Source organism: Mobula hypostoma, chromosome 16, assembly GCF_963921235.1.
Source record: "Mobula hypostoma chromosome 16, sMobHyp1.1, whole genome shotgun sequence".
NCBI lineage: Eukaryota > Metazoa > Chordata > Chondrichthyes > Myliobatiformes > Myliobatidae > Mobula > Mobula hypostoma.
The window spans coordinates 62,729,714-62,754,383 of record NC_086112.1 but is presented as its reverse complement, the minus strand read 5'-3'; the positions used below and the strand labels follow the sequence as shown (position 1 = coordinate 62,754,383).

The 24,670-nt window shown below is 40.1% G+C and overlaps 1 protein-coding gene across 2 annotated transcripts in view; it reads right to left on the bottom strand.

The window, feature by feature from the left end:
* LOC134357432 (very-long-chain (3R)-3-hydroxyacyl-CoA dehydratase 4-like) overlaps positions 1-23,450 on the bottom strand; it is a 28,356-nt gene extending 4,906 nt beyond the window's left edge. Inside the window, exons 1-5 of one of the 2 annotated variants that reach the window (XM_063069006.1) lie at positions 23,343-23,450; positions 9,640-9,746; positions 7,905-8,032; positions 5,808-5,920; positions 1,441-1,547 (exon numbers count right to left, since the gene is read on the bottom strand). In XM_063069006.1, the coding sequence (XP_062925076.1) occupies positions 1,441-1,547; positions 5,808-5,920; positions 7,905-8,032; positions 9,640-9,746; positions 23,343-23,374 (487 nt within the window). In that variant the 5' untranslated portion in view covers positions 23,375-23,450. The remainder of the gene's footprint in view (positions 1-1,440; positions 1,548-5,807; positions 5,921-7,904; positions 8,033-9,639; positions 9,747-23,342) is intronic. The other variant, XM_063069007.1, reaches the window with a different exon arrangement.
* Between the last annotated feature and the right edge of the window lie 1,220 nt (positions 23,451-24,670).

Here is a 24,670-nt window from a genome sequence, read left to right as displayed (position 1 = left end):
CAAAGGACTTGCTCACCATTTCCCTGCAGGGGAGACACTAAAATAATTTGAGGGATAGGCACCCTCGGTTGGCTGCAGTAATCTGATTTAGAGTTCTGGACAGAGCAAAGTTAAAGGATTTGTACAAATTCCATTTTGCATTTTATGGCTACTGAGCAACACAGTGTACTTAAAAGTGCCTTTCACCGCTGGTTGAGATCCTGGCCAGAAATAAAGGATGAAAGTCTTGTCACTCGGAGTCACAAATGAATTGTGACAGACTCCACCCAGTTTCCAGTCAGAATAAATCCACACTACAGAACTGGTCTGAAAGGACTGTTGAATATGACAAGTCTCAGTTGACAGGCCCAGACTGTGGAGAATTGAAATGTCATGCTTGTATAGTACAGGGTACTCTTCTGAAGCATAAGTTGAAAAGCAATCACGTTGATAGGTCAGGGCAATGCAACTGAGGCCAACCACACAAAAAAACATCTAAGTTATCAGCAGTAGAAGCAAACAAAATAATAATTAGTTTGGTTTTATTTACTCCCTTTTCTTTTGCAGTTGTCACCCTTTGCTGCTTGTTATTGTGGTCCAGGTGCTACATTTCAACTTCACCTCCAAATTCTGCCATTTTCTCATTTGATGCATGGGGTGAAAAGAAACATTTTTGTGAAGTTTTAAAACTTATTTAGGTTTTTTTTCCTTAACATTGAATTCATATTTGCCACTTTGTTGCAAATAGGCCCAAAGCAAAACTAATCTTTTCCATATCTTTCAAACTTTTTTGATTCCCATAAGACCATATGACATGGGAGTAGAATTGGGCCATTTGGCCCACCTAGTCTGCTCCAGCATTCGATCATAGCTGATTTATTCCTCCCCCCACCTCTGTTCTCCTGTCTTCTCTCCATCACCTTTGACATCCTTACCAATGGCACAAGATGTTGCTAATAAGGCACAAATTCCTAATCCACCATTAACATTTACAATCAAATTAATAAATAGAGTTTGATTATGGAAACTTCAGTCTCAATAGTTTACATTTCCAACGACACTGCCTGCAGGTTTTATAATGTTCCTTTCCTAACGTCTTAGGGGAACAATTTACTCTCTAATAATTTACTTGTATACAAACAATTTCATCTTTACATTATCTTATAGACTTGAAGTCACTCTTTTGTTTACAGTTCCATCTGTTTATAGAAGTAACTAAGTTTTTAAAAGAGAAATAACCTATTTTATTTGAAAATTTAAGTATCTTCCCTCAGGAGAGTTACGTTCTTCAGCAAGACCGTAGATTTCGGAGTAGATATGCCCTTGGTAAAGTAGGGAGAGAATAGCATAAAATATGGATGACTAATAGATGAAAACAATTTCAATTTCAATATAGGCCCAAATCAATTCCATAGCAATTATATGTAACCAAAGATAATAGACAAATATTTATAAATATACCTTCAGCCAGGATTATTGAAGGGTAAAGTGGCACCCAAAGGGAATGATAAATCCATGACAAAATATAAAAATCACTTCCAATACTTGTTAACATGTTATGTGTATACCTGTTAATTACAAGAAAATTATGCATGTTATTTCAAAACGTATTTTAAATGCAAAATTTAACAGTGGACCAATCACAGGTTATAATGTAATTTCAAAGCACCTCTATCTTCACAGGGAAACAATTCAAGATCCATAAGAATGTTATTAGAAAGTTGTACTAATTTGATCTGAATATCTTCAGGAGGAGTCTGCTCTTCCTTGCCATCACAGCTGATTTGTTATCCCTCTCAATCTCATTCTCCTACCTTCTCCCTGTTTAGTTGATATGTTTTTTGCCTAAAATGACTTTAAAAAATAAATTCATGCTTACAGTAAAGATAATGGTGCTTGCAGTTAATTAAGCAGAAAAGATACGTTTTCAGTGGCAGGTAGTTACAATATGAAACTCAAAACACAAGAATTTGTCTAAGTTGCACCATTCTACTATTAGTTTTTAATCAATTTTTGTGTAATTTGCATTATCATTGAAATCTGTTGAATAACATGTTGCAGTATAAAAACTAATTTGCAACTACGATTAAAATTATGTATGCTAATTACTGTCAATGGTCCTTATTTGCATTGACAGTTAACTGTTTACAAATATGTTTGTCCATTCTGTGTCTTTCGTCTACTCTATCTTAAGTTAGGTCTCTACTCAACTTCCCATTTTCTGTCTGTACTGAATTTGATATTTAGTTCATCCACTTTAATGTATAGATCCTTACCAGCCCGTTCTGTTAAAATCTGTACTCTTCAGTTTGATTGATGAAAGAAATACCCAGCTGCACATCTTGTTCATGCAGTTCTAGATGTCAAATTTACTCTGACATGATTGCCTCAAATGTTCATCAGCTTGCAAGATTAAAAGAAATCTTACTGTGCTAGAGCAGATTTAATTATGGTAAATGGCAAATGATGCAGATGTAAATTATGGCCCTTTTGCAAACATTAAAAGTTCCCTTTTTTTTTTGTTCTGCCCATTTTCCTCTTAGTTATATGTTCATATCGTCTACAGAACCAAAAGTCTGCACTAATGAGCAGTTTCAAGTTCCTGGGTGTCAAGATCTCTGAGGACCTAACCTGGTCCCAACCTATAAAGGTACAATTCTAATCGGGCTAAATTGCTTGATTCTGTGCTAGAATCTCAAAGTGATCCTTTTTGGAATATGACTCTCCTTCAATAGACTGTCAGCTAATATTTTGCCAAAATGAGTAACTTATAAATTATTGACTAGTCATAGTAACTTAATTAAAGCAGAGGTTTAAGTGGGCCGAAGATGTCACACAAAATAGCCCCCTGATTTAAAAAGGCAGTAACAAGCAAACACTAATATAAGTGCTGAAATTTCTCTTCTTAAATTTTACAAGGACATGATGATTGAATTGAGCAGCCTACCTCCTAAAGTAACAAAAATAATTTTCTCTGTGTTGTACAGTTAAGTGTGATTTGAAAATTTTACACTTTTCCAGAATCATTGTTGTAATAGACTCAGAAGAGAGGCATTTGTATTTAGACAAAGCTTCATACTAACACAGTACTAAAACATTATTTAAGCAAGCAAGCAAAATGAACATTCTAAAAATGTAATCAAGTTGTAATTATGAAGTTAACTCCTTTATCTAAGCATTTCTGAATGAAGTATTTTTCTCAACATTTCTCTATACCGCAAGAGGTTCTAATATATGGCTTGCTCATTGAACTTGCCAATATTCAGTACTGTATTCCTCTATGTACGATCTTCTCTGAGGGGTTCCACATTGCTTTAAGGTAACTAATATACAAGTAGAGACAACTTGAGATTTTTTATAAACATGCATTCCAGATCACAGAAATTCAGCACTCTTTCAGTTAGAGATGGTAGGAGATCCAATAATTTTCAAAAAGAAAATTGCCTTCATACTTTTATGCAGATAGGAATGTTGTATTTACAGAATTGAGGGAAAGGGCAGAAGGAAGACTATTGAAAAATTCAGTGAAGGAGCTATCAAACAGGTTATGTACTAAGTGGACTTTATTGTGAATCATAAATAAACTTTAGAAAGAATGGGAATATAAGATAGCGTTGGTTAAGGGCATCAAGGTAGTGTAGGGGTTAGTGCAATGCTGTTACAGCTCGGGATATCGGAGTTCAATCCTGCATCCTCTGTGATGAGTTTTTACGCCCTCCCTGTGGAATGTATGGGTTTTCTTCGGGAGCTCTGGTATCCTCCCACAGACCAAAGATGTACCGGTTAGTAGGTTAATTGGTCATTGTAAATTGTCTGTGATTAGGCTAGAATTTAATCGGGGGTTGCTAGCAGCATGGCTTGAAGAACCAGAGGGGTCTAAATAAAACAAGAGATGTCTTACAGTGAGATGGGTTAAATTCCCTCCACTGTGGATCATGTCAAAGTTTGCCAGGCAGTTAATCCGTGATGACGGAATGTCAAGAGTCATGAAACAGCACTGTTTATTTAATATTTTGTTCATTGAGATACAGCATGGACTCGGCTCTTCCAGCCCTTCGAGCCACGCCATCCAGCAAGCCCAGCATCACGAGACAATTTACAATGACCAATTAACCTACCAAGCGGTACAACTTTGGATTGTGGGAGAGAACTGGAGCACGTGGAGGAAACCCACGTGGTCACGGGGAGAATAGAGAAACTCCTTACAGATGGCAGTGGGTGTTGAACATGGGCCGCTGGTACTGTAAAGTGTGGTGCTAATCACTAAGCCACCATGCCACCCCAATTGTCTTGGTTTTAATGATCGTCCTTCCACCAGACAGGACATGGTTAGTAAAAAATTAGGTTAACGGATTGTGACTCCTGTTCCTTTAAATTTTCCAGTACTGAAGTAAGACCATAGATAATGTTCCCACTAAAGTCACAAGGGACCTAATTAACAAACTAAAGGCAGAATTTGATGATGATGACAGCACATGGCTTTAAGCAAGAGAGGCTAGAGGAGTGGGGTTCCCAGCAAGTGATCTGAGAAAGGATCTAATAATCCTTCAGTGGCTGCTTTTGTACTATTATGACTGGACTCCCGACAGACCTGGGTTGCTGTTACTCAGCTCTTCCAGGATGCCTTCAGCTTTCATTAGATAACTGCTGGCCTTTGCCTTCCTTACTACCAATATCCAGCCAGCCCACTCCTTTAATGGGCTTTATCCAGTCATCAGCCTCCACACCTTTCATTTAATGCTGACAATTACATTCCCTCTACACACATTCGGATTCTTCACTTCTCATTCCATTACAAGTGAGAAAATCTGCAGAAGCTGGAAACCCAAGCAACGACTTTGGACTGTGGGAGGAAACCGGAGCACCCGGAGGAAACCCACGTGGTCACAGGGTGAATTTACCAAAAAAAACTGCTGGAGGAACTCAGCAGGCTAGGCAACATCTTATGGGGGAATAAAAGAGTACAGTTGACATTTTGGGCCAAGACCCTTCACCAGGACTTATGAAGGCTCTTGGCCCGAAATGTTGACTGTACTCTTTTTTTCCATAGATGCTGCCTGGCCTGCTGAGTTCCTCCAGCATTTTGTGCATGTTGCTCCTTCCATTACAATCCTTCTCTCTCGTTTACCAAGATCATTGACACCACTCCTTTGCCCTTTCACTTGAACTCAAGTTCCCTGTTCATTGTATTTCATTGGTAGTCTACACTGCTGTCCTTTCTTTCCTGCCTTTCGTCATTATGAACCTTTACTCCTTTGATTTAATTGATATTAATTCACTATCTCCCTTTTCATCATTATCCATTACCACTATGGAGATAAGAAGAGATCTACTGTGATGCTCCATTTGCCCCAAATGGAAGCACATATGGGACAGAAGTATTTGAGGAATAAGAGTTTAACAGAAATTTAAAAACTGCAGACTTGGAATCTGAACCAAAAACAGAGAATACTGGAAGCACACAGCAGGTCTGGCAGCATCTGTGGAAGGAGAGACAGTTAACGTTTCAGGTCCAGAAGGGTCCTGGCCCTGAATTATTAGCTCTTTCTCCCTCTGATGCTGCCTAATCTGCTGTGTGTTTCCAACACTTTCTAGGGTTAATGCAGGAAGGATCCTGTACTTCAGGTGCAGTAGTGAATATTTTAACTTGGTTTCCAAGACATTGGTGCAAAAAAATCACATGATTTGTCAGTTCTACAAGGCAAACGAGGATCTCCCTTTGGAATCTGTGCTCCATCTATCTGCTAGCCATGAATTTTGCTTGTGGAAACACAAATAGAGATTTTGCAAAGTGTGCTGAAGGTCAAACAAGTACTCCAATTACTCACTTGATTACATCCAGAGCGTTCCAGAAGACAAACAAGGCCCAAACAATGCTCTTGTTTTGCATCTCTTCTTGACTAGCTATAACCACATAAAGGATCACATTCCTTTCAGTCAGCTGAAAACAGAAAATAGCTGCATTAACTAATCTTTCCATTCATTGAGCTTGTAAATGAAGTTTACATTAATGATTAAGCAATTAGAAATGAAGATGATTTTTTAAACCAGGAAACACTGGAAATACTCAGCAGTCAGGCAGCATTCATAGAGAGAGAAAGAGAGTTCCTTTAAACATTGTATCAGAACTAGGAAAATACTACAGTGGCCCAGCTCATAGAGCTGCTGTCTAAAAGCACCAGAGCTGGGTTAAAACCTGACTTCAGGTGCTGTCTAAGGGGCGTTTGCACTGTGACTATGTGCTTCTCTCAGGTGCTCCAGTTTCTTCCCACATCACAAAGTTGAGTGGGTCAGGTTAATTGCCCACTGTAATTTGCCCCTATATGTAAATGAGTGGTAGAATCTGGGGAAGTTCATGAGAGTGTGAGAAGAATAAAAAAGAGGGGTGAATGGAGGACGAGCGTAGATGGGTGGTTGATGGGTGGTGCAGGCTTGGGAGGCCAAAGGGCCTGTTTTTGTCCTGTATCTTTCAATGATTGTATGGCTAACTGTGCTTTTAAGTTGCAGAGAAGGGGGAGAGGTGGAGAGAACAGAGCCATGTTTGTGATGGAGTGGAGTCAAAAGGAGTTTAAGGACGCAAACAGGGTTGCACCAACTGGGAGGGTAGTGTGAAAGCTTGTTATGACAATCTGTCTGGAGAAATAACTAGAATAACATTCAACGAGTTAAATGAGAGCTTTATCCCAGACCTGCTTCCCTTGCTGTGACATTCTATTCACAAATTAGCCCAACCTCATCAGTAAGAATTGTACTTAAACTGCGGCCGGCCATAAAGGACCAAATTGAAGTTCACTGTTACTTTAAACCAGTGATGGAAAGGTAATCGATTTGATTGATTGGATATCTCCATTGTCTGAAACAAACAGTTACAGCTTCATATTGAGCGGGTTCTGGCAGAATAGATGGAGAGAAATTATTCCTGTTGACAGGAAGGTCAGTAATGTGACACACATTTAAGTTAGTTGGCAAAATCACTGAAGCAGACAGAACATAAGATGATGATTCTGAAATACACTGCCCGAAGAATGAGGCAGGGTGGATAGAATTCTTCAAAAGGCAACTGTAGCTTAAAATAGGATTTGTAGGATAAACTGTAGGAAAGAGTAAACTGTTGCTTTTTCAAAGACTGGAGGTTCAATGATATACACCATTGTAGGAAGAAAGAAATCTTGTGCTAATCCAGGTGACTGTATGTTGGAAGTGTTCTCCCCCTTTGAGTTTTCTAGTCATAGAGCACTACAGCACTAAAACAAGCCCTTCGGCCCATCCAGTCTGTCCTTCTGCCATCTACCTGCACCTGGGTTGTAGCCCTCCATACCTCACTCCTGCGTGTATCTATCCAAATTGTAATTTATCCTGTGATTACGCTCAGATTAAATGGGGGATTGCTAGGTGACAGGGCTCGAAGGGTTGAAAGGGCCTATTCCAGCTAGCTCAATAAATAAATAAATGATTAAATGTTGCAATGAACCCTCATCCACCACTTTCACTGGTAGCTCATTCCACACTCTCACCATTCTGAGTAAAGAATTTCTTCTCCCTTATATTCCCTTAAATATTCCACCTTCCAATATAAACCTATGACCTCCAGTGCTAGTCACACAATCTCATGTATAATCCTCGATCTATAACCCTCATAATTTTGTTTACCTCTATCACATTTCCCTCATTCCCCTACATCCAGGGAATAACGTCCTTTCAGAAAAGCTCAGCTCTTCTGAATGTTTCCAGTCTATTTGTTTCACTTCAGACTTTCACCATGCAAAATATTTTGGTTTTACTTTATCCAATTTTCACATATAATGTACATTGCCCTTTAACAGATGAGAATTTAAAGTCATATAGTTTATATTGTCCAAAGTGACTATTTCAGCAACATCTTTGATAAAAGCAAACAAGCAGGGATGTAAGAGTTCACTTCCTACCTGTAAGAATCGGGGAAGGAATGGGCCACATTCAATGCCAATGATTAGATGGATCAACTCCAGATTCGAAAGCAATTGACAAGAACACATCACAGCTCCTATGGCATAATACGTGTCCACGAGACTGTCTTAAATAAAGCCACAGAATGTTATTTTCCGGTTTCAACGGTTGGCTAGAGTCAAAAATAAATTTTGAAACCAATGCTTTGAACCTTTGGTTACAGAGATGCGACCACAGAAGTCAGGCAGCAGAAACTCTCCCCATGAAGGAGCACTATCTAAAGTAGATAATCTCGTGATAGACACAGAGTGGAGGATAAAATGGCACATTGGGTCTTCCACTGATAGCAGCTTGACTCAGTGATGTCAGCTGATTTCTAAGTGGTTCGCTTCGCTGCATATCGTGACAAAGGAATTACAGGGGAGAGAGAGTAGACCAAGGAACATAACAAAAGGGGAATAGATTAGATTGATCTGCTGGAAACTGGCAAAGATCTGGTGGGTGAACCACATTCAACTGTTTCATCAATAGGCTGCACTCTATAGGGGTCAAAGTAGACAGGCTTCGTTATGATTACACATTCCTCAGACTATGAAGTTCACTATGACTGCATACAAAGAGGCTGGACATTATTCAAGGTGAACTACTATGTGGCAGGTAACATATATGCTGTGCAGATACCAGACTATGACAATCTCCAACAAGAGTGAGTCTTTACACTGAATAATATTTTCATTGGAGAAGCCTGCCCAACATCTTGGGATCACCATTGACAATGAACTTCACTGGATCAGCAAGTTAAATACTATGATCCAGAGCGAGATTGGATATTCCACAGTGAATGATTCATCTCCTGGCTCTTTGTGATGATGGCATTTAATGGTGGCTCCTCAGAAGCCCTAAACATACCTATGAGAATATCTTCTTACACTAGGATGGATGGAAACCCCTGGTTTTTCAAATTGATCTGACAGCGTGTAGTCAAGGCCTTTCTTCACCAAGGTGAAATTCAAAGAATTGCCTGCCCAGCAAAGTAAGCCTGTCTTGTGCATTTGCAGGCTGCAAGCTGGGAGAACCCAGAGATGACTCTGGCAGAGCTCGACAATGATTCAGAAGTGGAAAATATCAGGGGCAATGGTGACCATGAAAGCCACTTGTGGCCACAGGTACAATAGGGAGCTGGTTTTCAAGTCAGAGGCACTGACATCAGCATTATCATTCCTGAGAAACTCAGTCAATTGAAGTGTTCATGGCCTGACGTCCCAAGAAACACAGCCAATACACACTGTAGGTACTGTCTCTTGCAAGCTTTAGCCCTCTTTTATCCTTGGTGGCTGAGATAATGGCTTTGGGAGGGGTTGTCAAACTGTGTTTACAGTGTTGCTGCAAATGACATGTTAGTAGGAAACTCCTGTCACTAACTGAAATACAGATGTCCCTAATACACTTTATTTAAAACCAGAAGTTCAAACACTGGAGGAGGTGGCTTTCCAACAATCTTGCATGCAATGCTCCCCCACAACCACATTTTCCCAGATCTTGTGTTTGACCTTTTAGCTTCAGAGTTTTCATTTCTATGTATCTGTGCTATTTCCTGAAGACATTGAGGATTTTATTACTTGTGAGCCAACAACTGAAAATCTCTTTCCCTGTCAAAAGGAAACTCCACCCTCTCCGGAAAATAGAATCACCAAATGCATTGTTGTTTTGTGCCTGCACCAGAAAAAAACTTACCTTCCCCAAATGTTAAGAACCTGGCAACTATGTTTGAAGATATCCATGAGTGTCCACAGAACTGTATCAAGTAATATGTGAAAAGATACAAAATCTTCAATCTATATCTGAGAAAAAGAAAACAAAAGCAACATAAGATACCTTGGGCAACACACACACAAAATGCTGGAGGAACTCAGCAATTCAGGCAGCATTGATGGAGGGGAATAAACAGAAGATGTTTCAGGCCAAGACTCTTCATCAAGACTGGAAAGAAAGCGCGCTGAAGCTGGAATAAGAATGATGTGGGTGGGGGAAACATAAGACGTGGAAGGACCACAAGCTGATAGGTGAATCCAGGTGAGGGGAAAGATGGGTGGGGGAAGGGGATGAAGTACGAAACAGAGGGGATAAGTGAAAGAGGTAGAAGTCTGAAGAAGAATGAATCGGATAGGAGAGGGCAGTGGACCATGGAAGAAAGTAAAGGAGGAGGGAACCTGGACCAACTTGACCCACAACACCTCATTAGTCAAGGAGGCACAGCAGCAGTGACACTTTGTGAGGAGATTGAGGAGCTCAAGGCTCCTCTCCCTTATTTTAACAACTTTCTACAGGATCACTATTGAGAGTGTGCTGTCTGGCTGTATTATTATGTTAAGAAAGCTGCAAGACATCAGACTGCAAGATCCTACAGAGGGCAGTGAAAACTGCCATGAGGATCACTGGAGTCTCCCTCCCTCCTATTCGTGACATTTACTCACAGCGTTGTTTACAAAGGGCCAGAAGCATTGTTCAAGATCTCCACCACCCATCCCACAATCTCTTTGACCCACTACCATCAGGAAGGAAGTACAAGAGCATCAGGACTACCACTGCCTGACTGGGTAACAGCTTCTTCCCTCAAACTGTGAGACTAATGAATACCCTGCCACCACTGAGGTCTCATCAGTAGAACAGTGAACTGTTTACTGTTTACCTGTGCTGCACTTTCAATTATACTTTATTAACATATTTGTGGTAATATTTTGTTTTATGTGCCGTGTGTGATATATAAGTTTGTGGGTCCAGAGGAACATTTTATTTGGTTCAATTTCTTGGAGCATTGGAACCTTTTCTGGGGAAGAGGTGACCAGTACAAGAGGAACAGGTTGCATCTGAACTGGAGGGGAACAAATATCTGGCAGGTTTGCTAATGCCATTCAGGAGAGTCTCAATTAGTTTTGGAGGGGGCTGGGAACTGGAGCACGAGGTCAGTAAGTGAAGGATCAAACCAGAGGATAGATGTCATGGAAAGCATTGAAAGGCAAAATCAAAATAACAGGTATAATGGGTTGGATAGTTTGAAGTGCCTATATTTCAATACAAGGAGTATTATGGGTAAGGGCAATGAACTTAGAGCATGGATTAATAAGTGGTACTACAATGTTGAGGCCATTACTGAAACTTGGTTGAGAGAGGAGCAAGATTGGGTGATTCATGTTATAGGTTTTCAAATTTTTAGAAAAGATAGAGAAGGAGGTAAAAGGAGGAGGGGAGGAGTTGTACTACTAATCAGGGACAATATCTCAGCTACACTCAAGGGAGACAGTATGGAGGGTTCAGACACTGAGTCCATTTGGGTAGAATCCAGGAACAGGAAAGGTGCCACCACAACGATTGTATTACAGACTCCCCAACAGACACCAGGACATTGAGGACAGATATGTAATCAGATGAAGGAAATGTGTAAAAATAATAGGGTTGTTGTCATGGGGGATTTCAATTTTCCTAATATAAACTTGAACCTTCTCAGTGCAAAGGGTTTAGATGGCAGAATTTGTTAAGTGTATCCAGGAGAGTTTCTTAAATTAATAAGTGGACAGCCCAGTGAGAGAAGGGGCCATATTGGACCCTATGTCAGGTAATGACCCTGGCTTGGTGACTGAACTTTCAGTTACGAAATAGCGACCACAATTCCTTAACCTTCAGGATAGCTATAGATAAGGATAAGTTTGGTTCTTGCAGGAGAGTTTTAAATTGGAACAGAGCAAATTACAAGGGCATTAGGCAGGAACTAAGAAGAGTTAATTGGGAACATCTTTTCTTCTGACAAGTCCACATCAGCCGTGGAGGATGTTTAAAAATTGACTGCACAGAGAACAGGAAAAGCATGTTCCTGTTAGAAGGAAGGGCAGGGATGGAAAGATAAGAGAACCTAGGATGTACAGAGAGGTGATGAATTTAATCAAGAAGATAAAGGAAAAGTACATAAAGTTTTGGAAGTTAGTATCAAAAAGAGCACATGAGTATGAAAAACCCAGAAAAGAAATAAAGAAGGGTATTAGGAAAGCCAGGAGGGGCAATGAAATGTCCTTTGCAAGTAGAATTAAGGTGAATCCAAAGGCATTCTATACATACATCACGAGCAAGAGGATAACTAGGGAGAGGGTGAGACTACTCAAGGATAAAAGATTTAGAAGGAGTGGATTGGGACAATTTGTTTTATGGGAAGAATGTAATAGAGAAATGGAGGCCATTTAAAGGTGAATTTTGAGGGTACAGAATCGTTATGTTCCTGTTAGGTTGAAAGGAAAGGTTAAAAGTTTGACAGAACCATGGTTTTCAAGGGATATTGGAAACTTGGTTCGAAAAAAGAGAGATCTCTACAATAAATATAGACAGCATGGAGTAAATGAGGTGCTCGAAGAATATAAGGAATGTAAAAAGAATCTTAAGAAAGAAATTAGAAAAGCTAAAAGAAGATATGAGGTTGCTTTGGCAAGTTAGGTGAAAATAAATCCCAAGGGTTTCTACAGTTATATTAACAGCAAAAGGAGAGTGAGGGATAAAATTGGTCCCTTAGAGAATCAGAGTGGACAGCTATGTGTGGAGCCAAAAGAGATGGGGGAGATTCTGAACAATTTTCTTCGGTATTCATGAAGGAGAAGGATATTGAATTGTGTAAGATAAGGGAAACAGGTAGGGAAGTTATAGAAACTATGATGATTAATGAAGATGAAGTACTGGCGCTTTTAAGGAATATAAAAGTGGATAAGTCTCCGGGTCCTGACAGGATATTCCCTAGGACCTTGAGGGAAGTTAGTGTGGAAATAGCAGGGGCTCTGACAGAAATATTTCAAATGTCATTAGAAACGGGGATGGTGCCGGAAGATTGGCATAGTGCTCATGTTGTTCCATTGTTTAAAAAGGGTTCTAAGAGTAAACCTAGCAATCATCGGCCTGTGAGTTTGACGTCAGTGGTGGGTAAATTGATGGAAAGTATTCTTAGAGATGGTATATATAATTATCTGGATAGACAGGGTCTAATTAGGAACAGTCAACATGGATTTGTGCTTGGAAGGTCATATTTGACAAATCTTCTTGAATTTTTTGAAGAGGTTACTAGGAAAGTTGACGAGGGTAAAGCGGTGGATATTGTCTATATAGACTTCAGTAAGGCCTTTGACAAGGTTCCACACGGTAGGTTAGTTAGGAAGGGTCAATTGTTAGGTATCAATATCGAAGTAGTAAAATGGATTCAGCAGTGGCTGGATGGGAGACACCAGAGAGTAGTGGTGGATAACTTTTTGTCACATTGGAGACCGGTGACTAGTGGTGTGCCTCAGGGATCTGTACTGGGTCCAATGTTGTTTGTCATATACATTAATGATCTGGATGATGGGGTGGTAAATTGGATGAGTAAGTATGCAGATGGTACTGTGATAGGTGGAATTGTGGATAATGAAGTAGGTTTTCAAAGCTTGCAGAGAGATTTAGGCCAGTTAGAAGAGTGGGCTGGAAGACGGCAGATGGAGTTTAATGCTAATAAATGTGAGGTGCTACATTTTGGTAGGACTAATCAAAATAGGACATTCATGGTAAATGGTAAGGCATTGAAGAATGCAGTCAAACAGAGGGATCTAGGAATAATGGTGCATAATTCGCTGAAGATGGAATCTCATGTGGATAGGGTGGTGAAGAAAGCTTTTGGTATGCTGACCTTTATAAATCAGAGCATTGAGTATAGGAGTTGGGATGTAATGTTGAAATTGTACAAGGCATTGGTAAGGCCAAATTTGGAGTATTGTGTACAAATTATAGAATTCACTGAATTATAGGAAAGATGTCAACAAAATAGAGAGAGTACAGAGAAGATCTACTAGAATGTTACCTGGGTTTCATCACCTAAATTGCAGAGAAAGGTTGAACAAGTTAGCTCTTTATTCTTTGGAGCGTAGAAGGTTGAGAGGGGACTTGATAGAGGTGTTTAAAATTATGAGGGGGATTGATAGAGTTGACGTGGATAGGCTTTTTCCATTGAGAGTGGGGGAGATTCAAACAAGAGGACATAAGTTGAGAGTTAAAGGGCAAAAGTTTTAGGGTAACATGAGAGGCAACTTCTTTACTCAGAGAGTGGTAGCTGTGTGGAACGAGCTTCCAGCAGAAGTGGTTGAGGCAGGTTCAATGTTGTCATTTAAAGTTAAATTGGACAGCTATATGGACAGGAAAGGAATGGAGGGTTATGGGCTGAGTGCAGGTCGGTGGGACTAGGTGAGAGTAAGAGTTCGGCATGGACTAGAAGGGCTGAGATGGCCTGTTCCTGTGCTGTAATTGTTATATGGTTATAAAGGGGGGAACATTTGCTTGGATGTGGAGAATGTGAATGAGTACTTTGCTCCAGTATTTACCAAGGAAAAGGATATGGAGGACCAGGAGATCAGTGCTGTGTGTAGAAATATGTTAAGGCATTTAGAAGCCAAGCAGGAATGAGTGTTGGGTCTCCTAAGGAGTATTAAAGTTGGTAAGTCCCCAGGGCCTGATGGGATTTACCCTAGGTTATTGAAGGAGGCAAGAAATGTGATTGCTGGGGCCTTGACCAGTATCCTAGTGTCCTCTCTAGCCACAGGCGAGGTCCCGGAGGACTGGCGAGTGGCTAATGTTGTTCCTCTGTTCAAGAAGGAACAAGGGAAAACCTTGGGAACTATAGACTGGTGAATCCCACATCAGTTATGGGTAATTGCTGGAAAAAAATCTTGGGGAAAGGATATATGAGCGTTTGGAAATCCATGGTCTAATTGGGAGAACCAGCATGACTTGTTTAAGCTTTTTGACAAGGTGATGAGAGAGATTGATGAAAGTAGGTTAAGGAATGCTGTCTACATGGATTTTAGTAAGGTACTTGACAAAGTCCCTCATGGGAGGTTAATCCAGAAGATTAAGATACACGGAGTCCGCGACAAATTGGCTGCTTGCATTCAGAACTGGCTTGCGCATAGAGGACAGAAGGTAGTGGTTGAAGGGACTTGTTCAAGCTGGAGGTCTGTAATTAATGGTGTTCCACACGGATCTGTGCTGGTTGTGATGAATATAAATGACCTGGATGAAAATGTAGATGGGTGGATCAGTAAGTTTACAGATGATACCAAGATTGGTGAAGTTGTGGATAGTGTAGAAGATTGGCAAAGAATACAGCGTGATATAGATCAGTTGCAGATATGGACAGAGAAATGGCAAATGGCAACAGGTAAATGTGAGCTGTTGCATCTCAGTAGGGCAAATGCAAGGAGACAGTACACTGTTAAGGGTAAGATCCTTAACAGTTGCTGAGCAAAGAGATCTTGGGATCCAAGTTCATAGCTCCTTGAAAGTGGCTCCACAGGTCAATAAGGTGCTTTTATTAGTCAAAGCACTGAATTCAGAAGTCAAGAGGTTATGTTGCAACTTTATAAAACTCTGGTTAGGCGATGTCTGGTTTATTGCTATAGAAAGGGTGTTGAGCCTTTGGAGCGGGTGCAGAAGAGGTTTACCAGGATGCTGTCTGGATTAGAGGGTGTGTGCTATCACGAGAGGATGGACAAACTTAGGTTGTTTTCTATGGAGTGTCGGAGGCTGAGCGGAGATCTGACAGAGGTTTATAAGATCATGGGAGGCGTAGATAGAGTAGACAGGGAGTATCTGTTTCTTGGAGTTGAAATGTCTAATACCAGGGGGCATGCATTGAAGGGGACAGGGGATAGGTACAAGGGGGATGTGAGGGGTATGATTTTAATTTACTCAATCATGAATGCCTGGAATGCACTGCCTGGTATGGTGGTAGAGGCAAATACACTGGAGGCTTTTAGGAGACATTTAGATAGGCACGTGGATGTGAGGAAGATGAAGGATATGGACATTGAGTAGGTAAGAGGGTTTGGTGTCTGGGTGTTTTGGGATTTGTGTTCTAGCTGGTGTGACACAACATTGCTGGCTGAAGGGCCTGATTCTGAGCTGTACAGTTCTATGTACAGTAAGATGACAATGAACTTGAACTTGAAAAAGGTGGGCAGGTGAGGAGAAGAGAAGGAATGAGAGGGTAACCAGAATGGGGGAATGGAGAAAGAGAAAAGGAGGAGTGGAGAAGTTATCAGAAGTTAGAGAAATCAATTTTCATACTATCAGGTTAGATGCTACCCAGATAGAATATGAGGTATTGTTCCTCATCATGGCAGTAGAGGAGAGGGCATGGATAGTCATGTCAGAATGGAAATGGGAAGTTGAACTGAAATGCTAGCCCCCTGGAGATCCTGCATTTTGCAGCAGACAAAGCAAAGGTTCCTTTAATCTGGCCATTAAATTCATTCAGCAAAATATAGGGCTAGAGACTGGAATAGTAGAGTTAGGCATTGACTCCTTTCTTCACAGTATAATGCCTATTATTATTGGCATATTGTGACTATTATTTACATATTCTAATACCTTTGGCAGAGCCAACTTAATAATCCATTTTCTTTCAGATAAAGGGGTGGAATTGTTCTTGGAATTGGTGAAACTAGTTTATGGTTTCTCATAGATAGCTAAGACAACATCTTAGAAACAAATATCAGAAAGTGGGTTTCTCCAATTATTCTGGACTTCGTTCTAGTATCTTCACTCTGGAGTACTGGAGTGATGATTCGGCCAAAACTGCCTGTTTGTTGAATTTGAATAGGAGAAGCCAATTTACAAGATTAGCATCCAAACTGTTGAAAAGTTGTCTCACAGCAGCCTGAAGCTCGACTGGTGAAATTAATGGTTCACTATTTAACTATAAGTTTCCCTTGCTGTTTGGAAGAATCTTAGAAATTGGAGATCATCCACCCTTACAATAAATCCACATGTAAATTGTGTCTGCACTCTCAACAGGCAATGGTTAATGTTTCCTAGGATATCTCTGAAAAAATGTTCAATAGCAAAGGAAATAACTGGAATGGAATGAATAGCAAAGCACTTAAAGGATAATAAAAAGTAACTAGGGTTTTGTAAAATTAACTTCCTTTTCACAAAGGCGAATTCTATTCAAATCAAATACAAAGTTGGCCCAAAATGGGCCAAAACTTGCTGCCAACAAGAAACTATTTACACTGCCCACTGAAATTGGTGCAAGCTGGACATTTACTTTGCACATCCCATAAGATAGTCTTACTGGCATTTTTTTTTGTAATTTTTTTAAAAATACAAACCTTTTGTGCAACAGAACCTTGCATAACTGAATGCTGTTTTTAACAAGCATTGGGAAGATTACATTTTCCAAAAGCTTGTCCTGGCGGAAATGAAATTCTTTTTTCAGAATTTGAAGATCAAACATTTAGCTTTCCATCATATGAATTCTGTATATTTTTTTGGTGAAGTAACTCAACAAAATATGTTATCAAATTCAGATATGGCAAAGTAACAATGGCAGAGTAAGGGGCAGCAGTGTAGGTTACAGCAGCATCTTTACAATACAAGGGTTAATCATCACATAGCTGATACTGGAACTGACAGGAAAAAGATAAACCCTCAAATTATACTTCTTCCAACTGTCGCCTACTGTTTATCACACTGTCAAAAATAGAGATTGGGCATCCAAGAACTATCACAGGTTTTGCATGTTGAAAATAGCTGAGATACATTTTCTCTTTTTATTTCAAGTTTTCAGCAACTGAAGCCAAAGTTCCTTTGCAACAACTCGTGACTCTTCTTTGGCAGCGCTAACTAAAGTCGTGTCCTCCACCATCACTAAAGAACAAAGGCAATAGACGATTCGGATTGATAATTCCTGCAACCTATTACTGAAATCACATATTTGGAAGAATATAATTCTTCCTTCATTGGCAATGACATTCTTCACAGAACAACACTGTCATCACAGAAACCATGACAGTTCAGAAAAGCAGCTCTTGCCATCTTTTGAAGGAAATGTAAGATGGTGGTCATCATATCCCAGAAAAATATAGGAGACATACTCATAAATTAGAGTATTTTCTGCCACTTGGTAACTTGGGCTCTTCTACGAGAAATGAAATAAAAGTAAAAGTTGATTGTTTTTCTTCCTTTACTTTCTAGACTTTTCTTCCAAGCTAATTAAGTTTGAAACATAATGAGAAGTCTGAAGCAAAACTTTTATAATTAATAAGCAAGCAATCAACCCAATAATCTGAATGTTGACGTTTGCTTTTGTCTTGTTTTCCTTCAGCATGGTTCAGTACCGCTGCTTCAAAGTTCCTACAGCATGCTTATAAAACGAAGAGTGTTTGACCATAAGACGTAGGAGCAGAATTAGCCCATTTTGGCCATCGGGTCTGCTCTGCCATTCCAACAAATCTGATTTATTATCCCTCACAACCCCATTCACCTGCCTTCTCCCCGTAACCTTTGATACTCTTACTAATCAAAAACCTCTCAACCTCTGCTTTAAAATGTCCAAAGACATGGCTTCCACAGCTATCTGTGGTAATGAATTCCATAGGTTCTTCACACTCTGGCTAAAAAAAAATCCTCCTCTTCATTCTAAAGGAACATCCTTGCATTCTGAGGCTGTGCTGTCTGATCCCAAACTCTACCGCTAGAGGAAACATCCTCTCCCTGCCTTATCTCTCTATCTAGGCATTTCAATATTTGATAGGTTTCAATGAAATCCATCTTTTATTCTTCTAAGCTCCAGCAAGTACAAGCCCAGAGCCATCAAATACTCCTCATATGTTAACCCTTTCATTTCTGGGATCATTCTTGTGAATCTTGGAATCTCTCCAATGCCAGTACATCCTTTCCTAGTTAAGTGATCCAAACTTATTCATGGTATTCCAAGTACAGTCTGACCAATGCCTTGTAAAGACTCAGCATTACATCCTGGCTTTGATATTCTAGTCCTCTCAAAATGAAAGGTAACAATACATTTGCCTTCCTTTCTACCAAATCAACCTTCAGTTTAACCATTAGGGAATCTCAAGTCCCTTTGTACCCCGATTTCTAAATTTGCTCCCCATTTAGAAAATAGTCCACGCCTTTATTCCATCTACCAAAATGCAAGACCACACACTTTCCTACACTCATAAATCATCCGCACCACCCAGGCCATGCCCTCTTCTCACTGCTGCCGTCAGGAAGAAGGTACAGGAGCCTCAAGACACACTCTACCAGGTTCAGGAACAATTATTACCCCTCAACCATCAGGTTTTTGAACCAGTGGGGGGTAACTTCTCTCAACTTCACTGAATTGTTCCCACAACCTATGGACTCACCTTCAGTGACTTTTCACCTCACATTCTTGATATTTTTTGCTTATTTCTTTATTTCTTCATATTATTTTTCTCTTTGCACAGTTTGTTATCTTTTGCATATTGGTCATTTGTCCACCCTGTTGGGTGCAGTCTTTCATTGATTCTATTATGGTTCTTCAATGTACTGAGTATGCCCACAAGAAAATGTATTGACATATATGTATTTTAATAATAAATTTACTTTGAACTTTGATCTGCCACTTCTTTGCTCATCTGCCAAATCCTTCTGCAGAGTCCCTGCTTCTTCATCACTACCTGGCCCTCCACCTGTCTTTGTATTGTCTGCAAACATGGCGACAAAGTCATCAATTCCATCCTCCAACTTATTGGCACATAATGTGAAAAGAAGCAATAACCATGACCCCTGCACATCACCGGCAGCCAACCAGAAAAAGCCCCCTTTATTCCCACTCATTGCATTTTTCCAGTCAGCCGATCTTCTCTCCATGCAGGAGCCTTTCCTGTAATACCAGGGGCTCTTATCTTGACAAGGGCAGTAGGCACATGGGAACAACACCACCTGCAGGTTCCCTTCAGTCACACACCATCTGGACTTGGAAACGGCCCTCGGTCCTTAGTGATGACCATACAAGAATCTTGGCACTCCCTCCCCTACAACACGGCCACCAGAAGAGTAATTCAAAAAGGTGTTTCACCACCAACTGCAATAATTGCTGCTCATTCTGTATCATCAAAAAATGAAAAAAATCCCATCCCAGAGTGGAGTATTCCCTCAATTCTACTCTGAAGTGTCAGCTGAAATGTTGGCTTGGATTATGAATCCAGAACCCCCTAAGTTAAAGCAAAACTACTACAAAGCCTTCTATAGCCAAATGTCAGGTGTAAGACAGCCCTTCTTGAACTGATAAATGAATACCACGTTAGAGACTGGATCCTGTGCTTAAGGAAATCTCAATGTACCAGAAGGAGGCTTTTGTCTCTGACAACATACTTTCTCAGGCAATCTTCATCAGGACTAGTTCACACTATAAGCCTGGACTGTTTAGCATACCTCACTGAGGGCGTAGCTGAACTTTGTCACCGTGAGTAAGATCTGACGATTTAAACATAATTCAAATACAAACATTGTTTAGGTGGACATGACTGAATGTTAACCAACTGCATGGAAAGGAAACAGTGCAGCTTTGTAAGGCGGATCGATTCTGACGCCATTGTTACCATTACTAAATCGCATATTTTATTAGTATATTATCCATGTTAATAAAAGATAACACCACCAGCAAAACAACTACACTTATCACATCAAAATATCTGAAGTGCTATGACACTTTGAATCCATTTTCACTTTTAATGTAAGCCAATATCTCTTTCACTATTCAGTACTAAAGTTTATTTTTAGTTATCATACTAAGTAATAAATGCAATTGAATGTTCCAATCATACTTGTATTTTACTATTAAAAACTATAACTAATGATCATGGCACTTTTTTGATTATTTCTCAATGTGCATTAAATTTAATTGTGCATATTTTTAGTTCATTACAATTAATAAACTCTTCTGTGAAATTAAATTATAATATTAGATTCACCTTTGCAACTCTATGACATCATGTATACTCATTCTTGGCAATATCTCTCCTGTACAAATGCACAGGTCTGATATTTTCAAATGCTCAAAGATCTGGAATTCCCTTGAACTTCTCTTCCTTTTTCTCCAAAAATCAACTTTTGCCTTTTTTGCAGTTTGGCCCAGTGTCAGATATTGTTTGATGAGGCTTCTGTGAAACCTTTTCATTTCAGTAAACACTTTACATAAATACATCATTGTCCATGAATCCCAGCTATTCTGCGAAGTGAGCTGTGCTTTTGGAAAATGGGGAAAAGATTCAGTTTGGGTATAAGAGATGAGTCATTTTGATAGAAACAAAGTAAAATTTCTTCAATGAGAAAATGATGAACCTTTCAAATATAAACCTCAGATGGCTGAAGAGTCTCAGTGGTGTTCATTCAAAGCAAAGGTCAATGGATCTTTGGACATTAAGGGAATGAACAGATTAAATATGGTGTTGGGAAATGGTCAGGTACATCAGCGATGATTACACTAGATGGGAAGTAAGTTCAAAGGAATAGATGGGCTATTCCTGTCCTAACTCATATGTTATCTTCTTATGATAAGAAGAGACACAGTTCCATCCTGGCACTTAATTTGTTCTAATGGGTTACATCATCTCCTCCCCCCCCCCCGCCCCCTGCAATCCCTTCACTTCTGAAACCTCCTCTTGGTCTATTTGTCAGTGATGCTACAGTTTGTAACCAAATCTGCATGGTAAGCCATCAATGTCTGAATGTTAATCAAAATTTCTATTCCAGCTTCCCATATGGAACCAAAGGTGATTTGAACAAGAAGGCACAGCAGCACCTCCACTTCCTAAAAAGACTGAGGCAGCAAGACTCCCATCTCCCCCCCCCCCCATCTTAACTGTGTTTTACAGGGGCACCATTGAGAGTATCCTGACAAGTTCCTTCTCCATCTGGTATGGGAGCAGTCAACCATCCGACCAGACGTCTCAACAAAGGACTGTGAGAACAACTGAGAGGGGTCTCCCTACCACCCATCAGGGACATTTATCAGGGCCCTTAGTGTTAGTTAGGATCCCACCCATCCATCCAGCATCCTCTCTGACTTTCCACCACCAGGCAGGAGACTACAATGCATTAAAACTAGAACGGTCAGGATGAGAAACAGTTTCTTCCCCAAGGCCATTAGGCTGAACTCCCTGCCACATCATATTCGAAATGTCTCCACTAATCTGTTCCATACCTTACAATTTTTAATATTAATGCTCTTTAGTTTGTTATTTATGTACGATTTAACTGTAGATTTTATCCTTGCCATCATTAGTTATCGTGTATTACATGTGTTATGTATTTTACACCCTAGTTCAGAGAAACATAGTCTCATTTCTATATATATTATGTTATATACATGTATATAGTTAAATGACAATAAACTTCACTTGACTTGACTTAATAGGTGGTGAGAGGCATATATTAAGTGGACAGCCAGAGCTTTATTCCCAAGGCGAAAATGACTAATTTGAGGGGGAATAATTTCAAGCTGATTGGAGGAAAGTACTGTATAGACATGATGTCAGAGGTAGTATTTTTACACAAAGACTGGTGGTCACGCTGCCAGGGATATTGGTAGAAGTAGATACATTAGGGTCATTTAAGAATCACATGGTTGATAGAAAAATGGAGGGCTATGTAGGAAGGAAAGTGATCTTTGTGTAGGCTAAAAGGTAGGCACAATATCTTGGGCCGAAGGGCCTGTATTGTCCTGTAATGTTCTATGTTCTATTAAAGACTCATTAAAGAAACTTAAGAAAGATTGTTAGAATTTGTTACAAGGGCACATTCACTTATGTGCTACCTCCATTGTTTTCAACAGGCAAGAGTTCAGTGGAGAATAAATGCTTCAAAGGTGCAAGTGAAGTCAGAGTTCTTGTTCATTCAAGCAACTTCTTTCTATGAAACTGGACTAATTGAATTGAGCCACGCATGGACAGAGGTCACAAACTACACCAACAATATAATCAATTGCTATGAGTATGACTTTTATATTACAAAAGGCAAATGTGGGAGCAAGTTTAAGGCAACTTTCAAGGGACTGCAGACAGAACCTATCAGCTGTCCGGTTAGAAATAGACTGCTTTGTGTGATCGTCGGGGTGTTAATGCGTTACGGTCGTCAGTCCAAGTTAGAATTTACTGGGAATTAAAGCAACGTACATAGATGTGGATAAAGTTAATTTTGCAGTTTCTCGTAATATTTTATAATAAATTAGTCGTGGCGCTTTATATTACTCGTATTTATTTTGTTTTAGTTCCTGTTTCAAGGAATTCTAGATTATGTTGCCCTGTGACGAGTTGTTAGATTTTAGACTGAACTCAGAAATCAGATGTAACGGACAAGCACCGCATCTTTAAATTTGTCTGCTCAGTTGTCTTTCCCCTCATTCCCACCCGCGTGTTCCTTTTCCTGATTTCAGTAACAGGAAACATGATAGATTGCAACATCGGATCATCCCCGCCCCCTTCTCACCCACCACCAACGATTTTCTGGTAGGAATAAAACACAGCAAATACTCGGCAGCAAATGTGCCCAGTTGCCTGTAACGGGGCAGGCGACCGAGGTGTCCGGCTGACGCTTGGTGTTTACAGTACCTTGTCTCGGGAGGAGTGTGACTCTTGGCCATTTGTACGTTCCGCTGGGACCTCCCTGCTCCACGCTCCAAGTAAAGTTGTCTGAACTAAAGCGTTTGAGGAAGTCCGGGCTCTTCAGTTTGCAGGCAGCCTGACGTCAGGACTCCCATGTAAGGAAACAATGTTGGTCGAGGGCGAGATTCACGCAGAGGAAATTGCAGAAGATCAAAAAATATTAAAATGACAGTGAAAATAAAGTTGCTGGTAGGGCTAGTTTGTCCTGCAAATAGCTTTATATTTTATAGTTGCCTTTTGCCTGAAAGGAGCGAAGTCCTTTTTTAAATAACAAAACAAGTCGTAACTGACAAATTAGTCTATGTGCTGTATGGGGTGAAATGGTTCCAAGTCTGGTGTCCTTTATTGGTGGAAACACCTTTTCCTATATCAGGTGAAGGTTTTACCTCCGCAGACACTCGAGCACTGGGCAGGAGGCGAACACGCCTGCAGAGGTGTTACCTCGGAGTTGATGGAGGTACTGCCTTTTGGGCGAAATGCAAGCTACCCCCTTAAAGTTGTTAGGTGATATACAAGATCGCACAGTACGATTTTAGGGAAGATTAGAGTAACTATGCGGTATCCCGAGAAATTTTTACTCCATAATCAACGTGAGTATGAGACACACAAATTAACGCTCCATTTTAGTTTTGTTGTTGAAACTATGATTACACTTAGCTAGAAGTCAATTTGCTGTAAAGTGTCTTGGGAGTATCTTGCAGTTGTGAAAGGCAGACCTTCCTGCTTATCTTCTTGAAGACTGTTTTGATCTCACGATCTTTTATTAAACATTGCAGGGCTTTTTACAACCACACCCACAATTGTCCCTTATTGCTGGACTAAAGAGTTGGCAAGTCCCAATTGTGGAAGATGGTGTTGGGCGGGGTGCATGAGGGTTGGCATTCATTTACAAAATGATAAGGTAGCGAATAGATAAACCTTACTTTTAATCTATCTATCTATCTATCTATCTATCTATATATATATATATATATGGGGGTTTCGTCTTTTATGTTACTGCGGAGGCTAATCAAAATGGCTTCTTTGTTATGTTATACTGGGGAATGCTTCTTTGTTATGCTAAATGCTGAGAAAGTCTCCAGCTAGACATTTGCTTGGGTTAATACAGACAGCAGGGTGCTATTAACCAATTGGGGAAGTTGTTATGATTTTGGTGCATCTGAAAGATTTGTATGTGCGGGGTTTTGGGGCAGAAGGCGGGAGAGAGAGAGAAAGAGAGACAGGGAATGGACCGGGTGCTGTGAGTCCGCTAACGGGGTCGGACCCTGAGCGGG